The sequence below is a fragment of the Micropterus dolomieu genome, linkage group LG09 (assembly GCF_021292245.1).
Source record: "Micropterus dolomieu isolate WLL.071019.BEF.003 ecotype Adirondacks linkage group LG09, ASM2129224v1, whole genome shotgun sequence".
Lineage (NCBI taxonomy): Eukaryota > Metazoa > Chordata > Actinopteri > Centrarchiformes > Centrarchidae > Micropterus > Micropterus dolomieu.
In genome coordinates this window covers 16,495,530-16,507,657 of record NC_060158.1, presented here as the reverse complement: position 1 = coordinate 16,507,657, position 12,128 = coordinate 16,495,530, and the positions used below count along the sequence as shown (strand labels likewise).

Sequence of the window (12,128 nt, the reverse complement as noted above, 5' to 3'; positions counted from 1 at the left end):
GGGGGGGGGTGGGGGGGGGGGGGGGGGGGGGGGGGGGGGGGGGGGTCATAAAAGGCAGAGCTTCAGGAGCTGACAAGCTGCTTTATGGCTTCACTGTCATTCGATTTGAAAGGGAGCAGCTGATCTCGGCTCTTTCAAGTCCAGCCTTGTCAGGCAAAAACCTGAGGTTAGTTAGGAGGTTAATTATACTGGTGACAGAGCTATATAAATAGCTCCATCAAAGGCTCATATCTTAACAGCTTTGTTGTAATATATATGAATCTCCTTAATTTGAACAGTTCCTTTAGCCCTGTCACTATGCTTGGAAACACTGTAAGGCGTAGGGTAAAGTTGTTGCACCAGTTGTCTGAAATGGATACATCTCTCATGGAGTCAGAAGGCTGATTTGTTTCTTAAATTAGTAAGCAATTAGTCATACATCTTCAGAAATCCTAGTTGCCATGAAAAGATAACAACTATTTAAAAGGACACACAGGTCTAGCTGGTTGTTATAAATGTTGTTCGTCTTTCAAATACCTTGAGACTGCCATGCATCCTCAGAATCAATCAAATATGGCGGCTGATGTTTGTTCTCTCAAAAGTCCACTTGCAGATGGAGATGATATTTTAAGGCATTTTAATACATACGACTCAACTCTACACACAATAAAGTCTGATGACTTGAACTCTCAAATGGTGGAAACTTTTTTCATCGCTACCTTCCGTCCTACATGACGTCAAGACAGCATTACATCGGGCTGACATATTTCTAAAAAAACAATAGAGCAAAAATATAATAATGTTTGCAAGTGCTTCATTTTTTCATTAAAGTAGGGTATATGTGTTTTTGTCACAGCTGAGGAAATGCAGGTTCTGGTCAGGGCAAGACAGAAACTAGGACGAACTGATAAAGGAACAAAGGATCAGGCCAGTTTATGTAGTGAGTGACTGATGAGGGAAGTGAGAACTGTGAGCAGGTGAATGAGGAAGTTCGGGGAAAAAGTCTGAGGGTACGGTAAGGAAAGGCAGTAAATGGTTTTGAGGAATTGGGAGACTGGCGAGATGGGTTGGGCAGTCAGGTGATAGGGGAAGGAGGGAAAGTATGAGAGTATCTAGTGGATGGATGGAAGAGGGAATGTGGCTGGAGACACTTTGCGGGATTCGGTCCTGTGTATCTGTTGCGATTATTTAAATCCTACTTTGGATTTGTGACGTGTAAAATCATGATTCCAACCATGAAAATAAAAGATCAGGTGTGCAGAGTCCAAGCTTTGACTGTGTCTCCCTTAAGAAAGACAGTGAGGTCCGAGGTCTGTAGACAGGAAAAATAGCCAGCAATGTGGAAAAAGGAAGCGGCTGTGTATGTACTTAGCAGTCATAATTTGGGTTTCAGCTATACAGCCTGCATGACCATCAACAGATTTTCCACTTATTACTGTTTGGATGGCCACTCACATTTTAAATGGGAATTGATTACTTATTGAGTCACTTGTCTGATACAGGACTGGGGACTGTTATGTCACACTTGAATCTGTTCATATGCTAAATTATCTGAAATTTAAATCAATAAAACAAACAGTAAGAAAAAACCTGAAAATGGGACGTTCTGAACAACCGCTGACAGATGTGTTGACAGATTCTGACTAAACCTCTACAGTTTAGCATGATGGTCACACAGCTGGTTTTTGCTTCAGAAGATTCATTTCAGAAGATGCCTCTACAAGGTACATTTATTTATCATACTACCCAGGGCTGCGCAATGAAATGAAAAGTCCCTTTTAATGCTAAACAAACAGACATACACTGATCAACCAAAACATTATGACCACCTGCATAATATTGTGTAGGTCCCCCATTTGCCACTAAAGCAGCCCTGAACCATCGAGCCATGGACTCCACTACACCTCAGAAGGTGTGCTGTGGTATCTGGCACCAAGATGTTGATTGGATTGGATTGAGATCTTGGGAATTTGGAGGCCAATTCAACACCTTGAACTCTTTGTTGTGTTCCTCAAACCATTCCTGAACCATATTTGCTTGGTGCAGGGTGCATTATCCTGTTGAAAAAGGCCACTGCCATCAGGGATTACCGATTCCATGCAAGGGTATTCATTCTTTTGACGTGTACTGACCACTGCAGACTGGGTAACCCCACAAGAGCTGCAGTTTTGATGCGCTGACCCAGTCTAGCCATCACACTTTGGTCCATGTCGAAGTCACTCAAATGCTTATGCTTGCCCATTTTTCCTGCTTCTAACACATCAACTTTGAGGACAAAATGTTCACTTGCTGCCTAATATAGCCCACCCAGTGACAGGTGCCATGGGGGTCCAGAAACCAGTCAGTATCTGGTGTGACCACCATTTACCTCACACAGTGCAACACATCTCCTTCACATAGAGTTGATCAGGTTGTTAATTGTGGCCTGTGGAGTGTTGGTCCACTCCTCTTCAATGGCTGTGCGAAGTTGCAGTCAGGTCAAGACCCCGATGAGGATGATGAGCATGCAGATGAGCTTACCTGAGACGGTTCCTGACAGTTTGTACAGAAATTCTTTGGTTATGCAAACCGATTGTTGTAGCAGCTGTCCGGGTGGCTGGTCTCAGACGATCTTGGAGGTGAAGATGCTGGATGTGGAGGTCCTGGGCTGGTGTGGTTACACGTGGTCTGTGGTTGTGAGGCCGGTTGGATGTACTGCCAAATTCTGTGAAACGCCTTTGGAGACGGCTTATGGTAGAGAAATGAACATTCAATTCTCGGGCAACAGCTCTGGCGGACATTCCTGCAGTCAGCATGCCAATTGCACACTCCCTCAAAACTTGTGACATCTGTGGCATTGTGCTGTTTACTGTGGCCAGCCTAAGGCACACCTGTGCAATACCCATGATCAGCATCTTGATATGCCACACCTGTGAGGTGGATGGATTATCTCGACAAAGGAGAAGTGCTCACTGAGATCTTTGAGTTCAGCTCAGCTCATGAATGGGGGCAAAAACAAAAGTGTTGCGTTTATAATTTTGTTCAGTGTATATAGATATATTACACCTATGTGTGACCTATAAATGCAGCGTTTTATTTGAAGTCTGTATAAGCTGAGATAATCAGACATCAACTGTGTTAATTTTTCAAACTTTAAAAAGCTTCCTCCAAAGCCACAGAAGACATATGAGGCTTTCTCAGGCTGAGTGGTACCCCTGGTGACATGTACACTGAACTGTACAGTGTCCCTATCAGTTTGGTATTTTATCTAGATAGTGTTGCTAATCTTGGATCCTGCTGTTGTAATGAAAGAAGATAAGTCTCAGAGTCAGGTATTAACATATTTATTACACCGTTAAGAGAACAACAATACCAGAATTATACTGCAAAGTTTCACAGACTGACAGACCATAGTTTACAGCCCAAAAAAAGAATAAAAAAAAAAGAAAACAAAAAGAAAAAAATCAACAAGAAACCACAGTTCTGACATAGTAGACTGGAAAGCTCTCTAGAGGACACTGACCCTAGGCGATGGAAAGACCGCCCAGTGTCAGCCTACCACTAACCTGTGGTTTTCATGTCTCAATTAAGTATTGCACAACAACTTCAAATCATTTGAGCTCTTTTTTCCACAATAAAATTTCTCAAGAGAACGCAAAAAACGAAACCCTCCCACCCCTGAAGTTCAGCTCACTCCCCCAGATTAATGCTACGGCCTTCACTGTTTTCCCCACACATTTCCCCATTGTTTCTTCATAAGTAGGAAATTTAAATAACATTTTCTCCTATTGTGAAAAAAACAGGCATGTCTAAATTCATAGCCTTCACTTTTTTAAATTTTAGATTTTACAAGCTTTGCCTTTTGTATATGCCCCCTTCTGAATTTACCCCCGCTGACGAGTTCGACAAGCACTTTAGCATGTCTTCACAACAGAGAAGAGGAGAAAAGGGCGGAGGGGAAACAGGAGAGCGAGAGAGAAACAACATTTCTTAACTGTGACCTTAGCTTGTATCGTCGAAATAGGAATCGACACTTTTCTTTAAAATTAGCACAATTTTTAAAATCTGTTCAAACTATTCAAACTCTTGATGTACTCTAGAAACGCCACAGGCATAAAGGAACATAACAAAAATTTTTTTTTCTCATTTCTATTCATTTATGTTTTATTTATTTATGAGGTCTGCATTGTTACCAAGTAGTGATATGGTTTTGCAGCTGTATGAGCTTCGACTTTGGGTTTTTTATTTTCCTGTTCTCTTGTGCCCATTTGGTTTAGACTAGACCAGTATCAGCGCCGCGACTGATGCTCTTATCGTGCTGTAAGAGGTAGAGTGAGACTTGTTTGCCACCGAGGAATTTGTAGCAAAACACACATAGAAGAGGGAAGAAAGAAAAAATAGAGCTTCTCAAAGAATCATTGAGCGATAATGTTTGCCTTTGTTTTTTTCTCTTTTTTTTAACCCAGGTTTTTTTGCCCTGATAATGATGAACACACATGTTATTTGTTGTATACTTTCAAATACACTAGTGTTAAAACAGCTTGGCTGTTTCGTCACAGCTTCTAAGGAGTCGCTAGTAGGGTGTCAGACACCTTTTTGGATTGTTTAACCCTTTAGAGTCATGAATGCAGGTGTGTATTTTGTTTAGACAAGAAGGGAGAGATGAGGAAGTACAGAGGGAGCAAACAGCCCGGAACCTTTGTGGGCCTCCACTTGTTCCTTGAGGTCAGAATTTGTAACGCGCTTCTGTGTAGCACCAAGGTGTTTGGGGTGAAAAGCCTTTGTGTGCGTCAGGGTAAGTGCTCTCTTACTGCGAATGAGAGGTTTGTTTGATTTACATTGAAGGTTTACAACAAAGCTCCAACTGATTATCTATCCCAACAGCAAAAATGACATACTTTGATATAAATAAATATAAAACAACTGCAAATGGCATTGGTGTGAAAGCCCAGTCTCACATTCACCTCTTTAAGAATAAACAACTTAACTGCTTAAAGCGGAAATGGGCATCTGACACTTGTGTAATGAGAAAATGTACAAACAAGATCAAAAAATATCTCAAAGATTTTCTTTAAAAATGCCTACAGAAGTCATCAGTGTTCATGTCACATTAGTTATTATTGCTCCAGTTAAAATGTAACACTGCTGTGAAATGTTCATTATGTTTGATTCACACCTTCTCATTTCACAATGACGAGTGCTGTTGGGGTGGGAATTTTATGACACTGAAGTTGGTTTTGTCCCATGAACGTGTGAACAAAATCTGCAGAAATAAATAACCAAATATTTGTGTGAACAAACCTCTTTTGAAAATCGTTTAAATCAGGATTTTGGTCCTTGGTGTCAGTCTTTGGCTGTTTTTGGTGTTTTTTTTGTTTATCTCTTGTGTTAATACTGTGTTTTACCTGGTGCTTTGCAGTGTTAAAGCTGTCAATCGGACTCTACACCTCTGCATTTGGAAAGTTAGTTTGTTAGAATATTTTTTGTATTTTTTTAACTTTTTTTGGTTGTTTTTCCAGTTTTTCTAAAAAATAACAAATATTTAACAAACGTTCAGTAATGTGCATGCACTGTCTGTAACTATTAAAAAAAACAAAACATTATTATGGCCGCTTTGTTAGCATATTGAGAAGGAAAAAAAAGTGGGTTTGGTGATTTTATATTTTTCCAACTACCCCCATCCCAAAGAATGTAAAACCAGATAATTCTATCACTACATACAAAATGTTTGATGAATTATGGCTCTATACCAACAACACAAGTAGGTCTATGCTGAAAAGAAGCATGCCGAAATAACCTCTGTGACAGTGCAAATACATTTATGTATGTCCCTTGTACAAAACATTTAGGTTAGCATTCCGCGCAACATGCTAGTTCTCAGAAAAGATCTGGGTCAGACTCAAGTAGCAGCTCTGAGATATAGCTTGTGTCTTTTCTTGAGGACAAAGGGAAGTAAAACTTATAGAACTACGAGGGATCTACCACTTACACACAGAATAGAAAAGCAGCTTGGAAAAAAGATAACACTTCTTTTTTTTTATCTCTTTTTGCACCAGCTAGCGAGAGAGATTTATGAAGGACTTAGAGTTGTGACTGGTTGAAGTACTATGCATTGTCACAATTGCCCAACACATATACAATAAATAACCATTGGTGACACCACAGGACAGAAGTCTTAAACACCATGACATCTACAGAAAAAGAATAAGAACATGAAGAAAGATGAAAATGTTTTTCAAAGGTGAGACAGGAGGGGAGCGCCTCGGCTGCAGAATGAGCTCCATACTGAGTTCTGTAGCTTTTCAGCTCTGAGTGGCCCAGCAGCTGCTGTTGTAGTGATTTGACAGTCTCACCGGTAAGGGATGATGACATCACTTCCTGTTTGAATGCTTCTATGACCCACCAAGCATGCACATGCGAATTGCAGTCAGTACATTCTCCACATGTGCGGTGGGCAAAGTTTGTATCTTGTCCAAGAATTCTTCTTTTACATCCTTCAGGGAGACAGATTTGTATTTCCCAGCCCACTGACCTGGATATTATTACAAGTGAGAGGGAAATAACATTGGTTGAACAGCTGGCTCTGCTTGCAATCTGCTGCACATCTGCCCAGTTCGTGGCGGTCTGTGGGCCAGAGATTCAATCCATCCCCCTCCTCTCTCCAGGCAGCAAAACTTGTTTATCTATCCACCCGTTGGTGTGCCTGTCAGGATATTAAAATCTAATGTCTTTCTTTAGAAAGAGTATTGATTACTTCAGTCATTCTAGCTACATATGTTCACTTGGTATGCTGTTTGGTAAAATGGGGTTGACTAGTCTCATGTCCCAGGTACAGGAAGGAAATAAGCATTAATTCAAGGATGGAAAATAAAAACATTTAAAAAAAGGGGAGGTCAGATATACTTGTCTCGAGTTCACGGCTATCTCTGCTCAGTCTTTTATTATTTACAGGAAAAAATAAGATAAGCTACGATGACAACAACGTTAACAACAACAGGCACCACGACAAACAGACAACAAGAATAGCAAGTGTAACGATAAAAGGATATCAATATTTAAATTCATTCATTCAAAACAAAGAATATCTTTGTGTATCTTTAAAGTCATGGCAAGTCAATATGACCTGATTATGGACCTCCTCCTCCTCCTCCTCCTTCTATGACTATGCTGCAAGATAGACAGAAGACCTCTTTCTGTTAGCCACGTTAGCTTAGTATCTTTGCAAGGCAATGTAAACAGTCATGCTGTTTGTGGGGTTGAGGGCTGGCTGTAAAGCCCCTGGAGGCATTTGCCTCCATCTTCTGTCTGAGTCTCTTAGCGCGGTGTGCCATCCAGGGCAGAGGAGGACGGGGTGCTGGGGGTAGAGGAGCGAGTGGTAGCAGCAGGCGGGGTGGCAGCCGGACTCCCAGTTCCGCTGCTCGGAGTACAGGCAGAGCTAATAGGAGCAGGGGTCTCTGAACCTGGGACGCTTCCCTGCTGCTGGCTGGCTTGCTGCTGCTGCTGGGCCTGGAGGGTCTGACCACAGACATGGTGGTGCTTCTCCCAGTCCTTATGCTGGCAGAAGGAGCCACAATAGCGCGCCGTGTTGCAGCCGCTGCACGTCTCACTGGCTTTGCGGCCACAGTTCCAGCAACTCTGACAGACAGAAAGATACACAGTTAACTAACACAAAAATAATACAGCAGAAGGATTTACAATCAGACAGAGAATTGGCCAGTACAGCTGATGAACTTCTGATAATTGCTAAAATGTAATTAGGACGCCTTGCTTTTCTTTATTCACACAAAAAGATAATAATATGTTTGTGATAGGAAAATGCCTGGTTGAACAGGACATGAAGATTAGCAAGAGATACCAGTGCACCAGTCTGCACATTAACAGAACTAGCCTCTGCCTTTGGTACACTTAAGCTTAAAACAAACCACAGACTGATCAAAAACCCATCTCTGATTACACTTAGGGCCTCTTATATATATTGGAAACCGCAGGGAGAGCATGTCATGATTACTGCATATCCACGGGAAACCTGAGAACAAGGTTGCAAACAGCTTCTGAAAGTTCTCCTCTGAGGCGCTTCTCTCTCATAAACATCACTCCTCCAATTAATGACAGATGTGAGACATATTTCCCTCTCACTTAACTGATTAAACGTCAAGGTCTCCAATGGTGATTAGCAAATAAAAGCTCCTTCCCTTATTTTCTCTCTGTTGAATTGGTAACACCTTTCTAAACATGCTAGCTACTCTGTCAGATAAAAAAAAATAGGAAGGAGGAAAGCGAGGGTAATAGCTGCTTGTTTGACCTTGCTTAGCTTTGTTTTGCTCTCTCTCTCTCACCACTGTCTCCTGACTACAAAAGAACTTCTATTTGCAGGAACACTTTTAAACCTGTGAATAATCAGCAACCTCTTCGGTATTTGAAAGATAATGCTCAACGCTTTTACTGATACAATGATAAAATACAACAGAATTTCTTTGTAAGAGAAGATCCTATCATCTGTGTCATTTGGGAGTCACTACAACAGCTGATAACAAAAGTATCATCAACAAAGCAATACCATAACTAACAAACAAGAAGATGGCGGCTTTCGAGATGTGTTTCAAAGATTGATGGTACACCTTTTGTCTGTGTATGTTCCTACCTCACTGGAGTCCTCCTGTTGGTTGATTATGGAGAGCGCATCCTCAGCTGCCTGTCGCTTGGCCTCGGCTACCGTACGCTCCATTTTGGCCCGCTCGCTGCTGATCATCTCATGAGCCTTTCGTTCAGCCTCTGATACAGCCTTCTGCAGCTCTGACATGGCCTGTCGCTTCACCTCATTCACAGCCTCTTCTGGAAAGAGTGTGGACACAGAGGAAGTCAACCCTCCCGTACCTGCAACATAATGTGTATTATATCATCCTATCCTTGGAAGAATTCACGTTTTTACACAGGAATGAGTGTGTATATAAAGTCAGATTCTTTGCAACGCACTCAAAACTACTGTGTGAAAAAATGTGTGTCTGCCATTTGAAACACCATAACATTTTTCTGAAATAACACATAGTTTCATCTCAACTCATAACAAGATGTTTCATCTGTTACATCTGTATTGCATCTGCGAGATACACGTGTAACAATAAAACTGAGTTTGCTCATTTATGTGAGATACCTACTTTGTAGTTCTGGAGATGATAAGAGTGAATTTGCACAGCAGAGAAAATGCAGTTTTTGTATTTATTAGCTTTTTTTACTTCAGGATCAGTTGCATATGGGATACACCAAATTTAACCAGACATCAATTTTTAAATGTGGTAAATGCAGGATAGTGGGTACATTAACACATGACACATCGATTGCTTTCAATTAATTATTAAAACATTCAGGAAGTAATGTTTAACAACCAATCACTTTTGCATACCCCTTCCTAATTACTACTCTCTTATGATAGTGACTGTGGTTTAGTGTGTAATGTTGGAATTTAAAGGTTGAACTGATCGCATTTGATTATGAGCAAACAAAATATTTTTTTTCTTTTAATTTGAAAAATATCCTCAAGACAACAGCATGAGCCAATTAATCCCAGGTAATCACTCAGAAAACCTTCTTTAGCTGGAGCAATGTGTTATTTTATACTTGTTTTGTGGAATGAATAACCTTGCCACGCGGGTGTTAAGCGGTGGAATTCCAACAGAACGTCAAAGCAAAAGGAGGGCTTTTTGTTTGCTCCCATCAAGCCTGTAACTTGACTAATTGTGTATGCAAATCAGGTAATTTATATTTAAATTATGCATTTCCATTGTGATCCCAGAGGCCCATGTGGTGAGGGGAAGTGGGAAACCGGTAGGACACCGTGCAAGGTGCTTGAATATTTATCACCAACTGTAAACATTTTGCCCATTTCAAACAGATGTATTCACAGCCACACTTCATTGTGTTAAAAATCCTATTTTGCAATCCTCCCTGGGTCACATTTAGATCAGTCTCTCCTCAGCCAAAATATATGCGACTCAAATGAAAAGGATGGCGGAAATACTAAGAAGAATGCAGAGAGAATGAGAAATAGCAGGCACCATTTATCCTACAGGCAAAAGATAAATTCAGCTTAATGTCTGACAAATATGCATCACTTTACTTCATTTTCTTTGTACACAACATTTGTATTACAATTGCAAAATCCGTTTTAATATCACGCAGAATGTGTGCCTTCTTAAAGACAGACACATTTTCTCTCCATCATGATTGCGCTACATTTTTAAACCAAGGTGGTTTCGTCTTTAACCTACTGTGCTGCCTGAAGTCATGGAACTTGCCACGGTGCAGTGTGATATATGCCTTGTGCATGGAATTGTGATTACACACCAAATGCCTTAGATGGAAGATCGATCAAAGCTGGCGAAGGGAGGAGAATACTGGAAAGCAGGCAGAGTCCCGATGGTGATACTCAATTCAATTTAAATGCATATTACTTGTTCTGAGTATCACACACATCATGCTTGGTCAAGCAAGGGGACAATTTCTTTTCTCCAAGGGGTTTAAAAAGCAGATATACTGTATCACCGACAGTGAATACAAAGTGGATTTCTCAAGCATCAAACCGTAAGCGGAAAATTCTTTCAGTTTTTCAGGATAGCAAAAATGGTGATTGAAACTGCACTCATGAGGTTAAAGAATGCTGTTTATGTACGCTACAAAATGTAATGCCAACTACTGAAAACTGTTAAAGCAACAAATTAGTTTCAATACTTGAACTTAACTGGCTCTACAAACTCCCCTGTACTATTATATAACACTTTCACTAAATAGCTGCAATGTCTGTCGCTAAGGGGATTACAAAAATGCCAAAAGCAAAAAGATACGTCTTGCTACTATACTTTCAACAGTAGAACCACTGGACCAGCTGTAAAAGCTACTCTTGTCCCTTCTTTGACTGGAGCAATAAAATTGTTTTATGACCTGACATCATATTTGGAGAGTGTTGAGTGTGGTGGTGAAACTCTTATTTTTTAACGTCCTACTGTATCAAATATAAATGATTTTCTATGAGTAGCCTGACACATTAATTCAAGTCTACCATGGGAGTAGGTTGCAGACAGCAGACTACATTGGGATGAGAGGGGAGAAGGGGTTTAAAGGAGCGCCTCTCATCCACTTCCAGCCCTGAGTCATCTTGATGAAAAAGATGGCCTTGATTTCTACAGAGCAAAATGTCGTAAAAAAACAGCAGAGAGATAAAGAGAAAGAGAAAGTGTGTATGTGTGATGACGGCAGGCGTGGAAGTGCTGCTCACCAGCTTTCTTCCAGATCTCTTCAGGAACGTAGCCAGACACAGGCCGGTGCAGCAGTTCCCTGTGAATTTCTGAGAAGACACAAACACACAGCCATGGTAATCAGAGATTAACCAGTGGTTTGCATGACATAACCCAAAGATTGTAGAAGAAACCAGCATTTTGTAAAGCCTGTTGGTTACTCTGATGTTTCCACCAAAAGGTTTAAGGAATAAAGCTAGTGAGATGTAAAATGGTTCAAGTTTTCAAGGGACTGGAAGATGTACAACTGACTATCATTAGTATAATCATAATAACATAGATGATATGCCCTACTGGCAGCATATGCAAACTTCACAGTAGAGGACCTAGAATTGAACCCTGGGGAACTCCACATTTACTATCAGCCTTTCTGGAGAAAATAAAAAATAAACACCATAATTTTCATGTAGGACAGAAACAAGCTAACGATTTTAGTTTTAATAATTAATAATGAGATTGTCAGATTTGGGCTTCTTTAATAGTGAGGTAGGTTGGAAGATGTATGTATGGTCCCTTACCTGATGTTGCATTTTCCTGTGCGGCCGGGCTCTGCTGCCTTGACTGCCCACTCGTGGCACCCTTCTTTAGCTCTTCAGCATCGCTGTATCGTCGGATCCAGTAGTTGAGCTCCTCGCGGTCGGCCTCCTGGCACCGCCGCAGTACTGTCAGTGAGCGCCTTGTCTTCTCCACCATGTCCATGATACAGTTCAGCAACTGAGGGTGACAGGGAGTGGGCAAGGCGCTGAGTTTACACATAGGCATGTATGGATTGATTTAAATTCAGCAAGGGTGTAGTGGCGAAGGGTGGGGTTCTAAATTAAACACGACATACTGTATGTCTTGTTATTTTAGTAAGTGTACCATTATTATATCATATATCTC

General features: G+C 40.9%; 1 protein-coding gene across 3 annotated transcripts in view; it reads right to left on the bottom strand.

Moving 5' to 3' along the window:
* Positions 1-3,286: 3,286 nt before the first annotated feature.
* The window catches only part of runx1t1 (RUNX1 partner transcriptional co-repressor 1), a 60,220-nt gene continuing 51,378 nt past the window's right edge, over positions 3,287-12,128 (bottom strand). For 2 of the 3 annotated variants that reach the window (XM_046059003.1, XM_046059004.1), the window contains exons 8-11: positions 11,765-11,960; positions 11,228-11,296; positions 8,600-8,790; positions 3,287-7,593 (exon numbers count right to left, since the gene is read on the bottom strand). In XM_046059003.1, coding sequence (XP_045914959.1) covers positions 7,273-7,593; positions 8,600-8,790; positions 11,228-11,296; positions 11,765-11,960 — 777 coding nt within the window. In that variant the 3' untranslated portion in view covers positions 3,287-7,272. Of the gene's footprint in view, positions 7,594-8,599; positions 8,833-11,227; positions 11,297-11,764; positions 11,961-12,128 lie in introns of all 3 variants that reach the window. The other variant, XM_046059002.1, reaches the window with a different exon arrangement.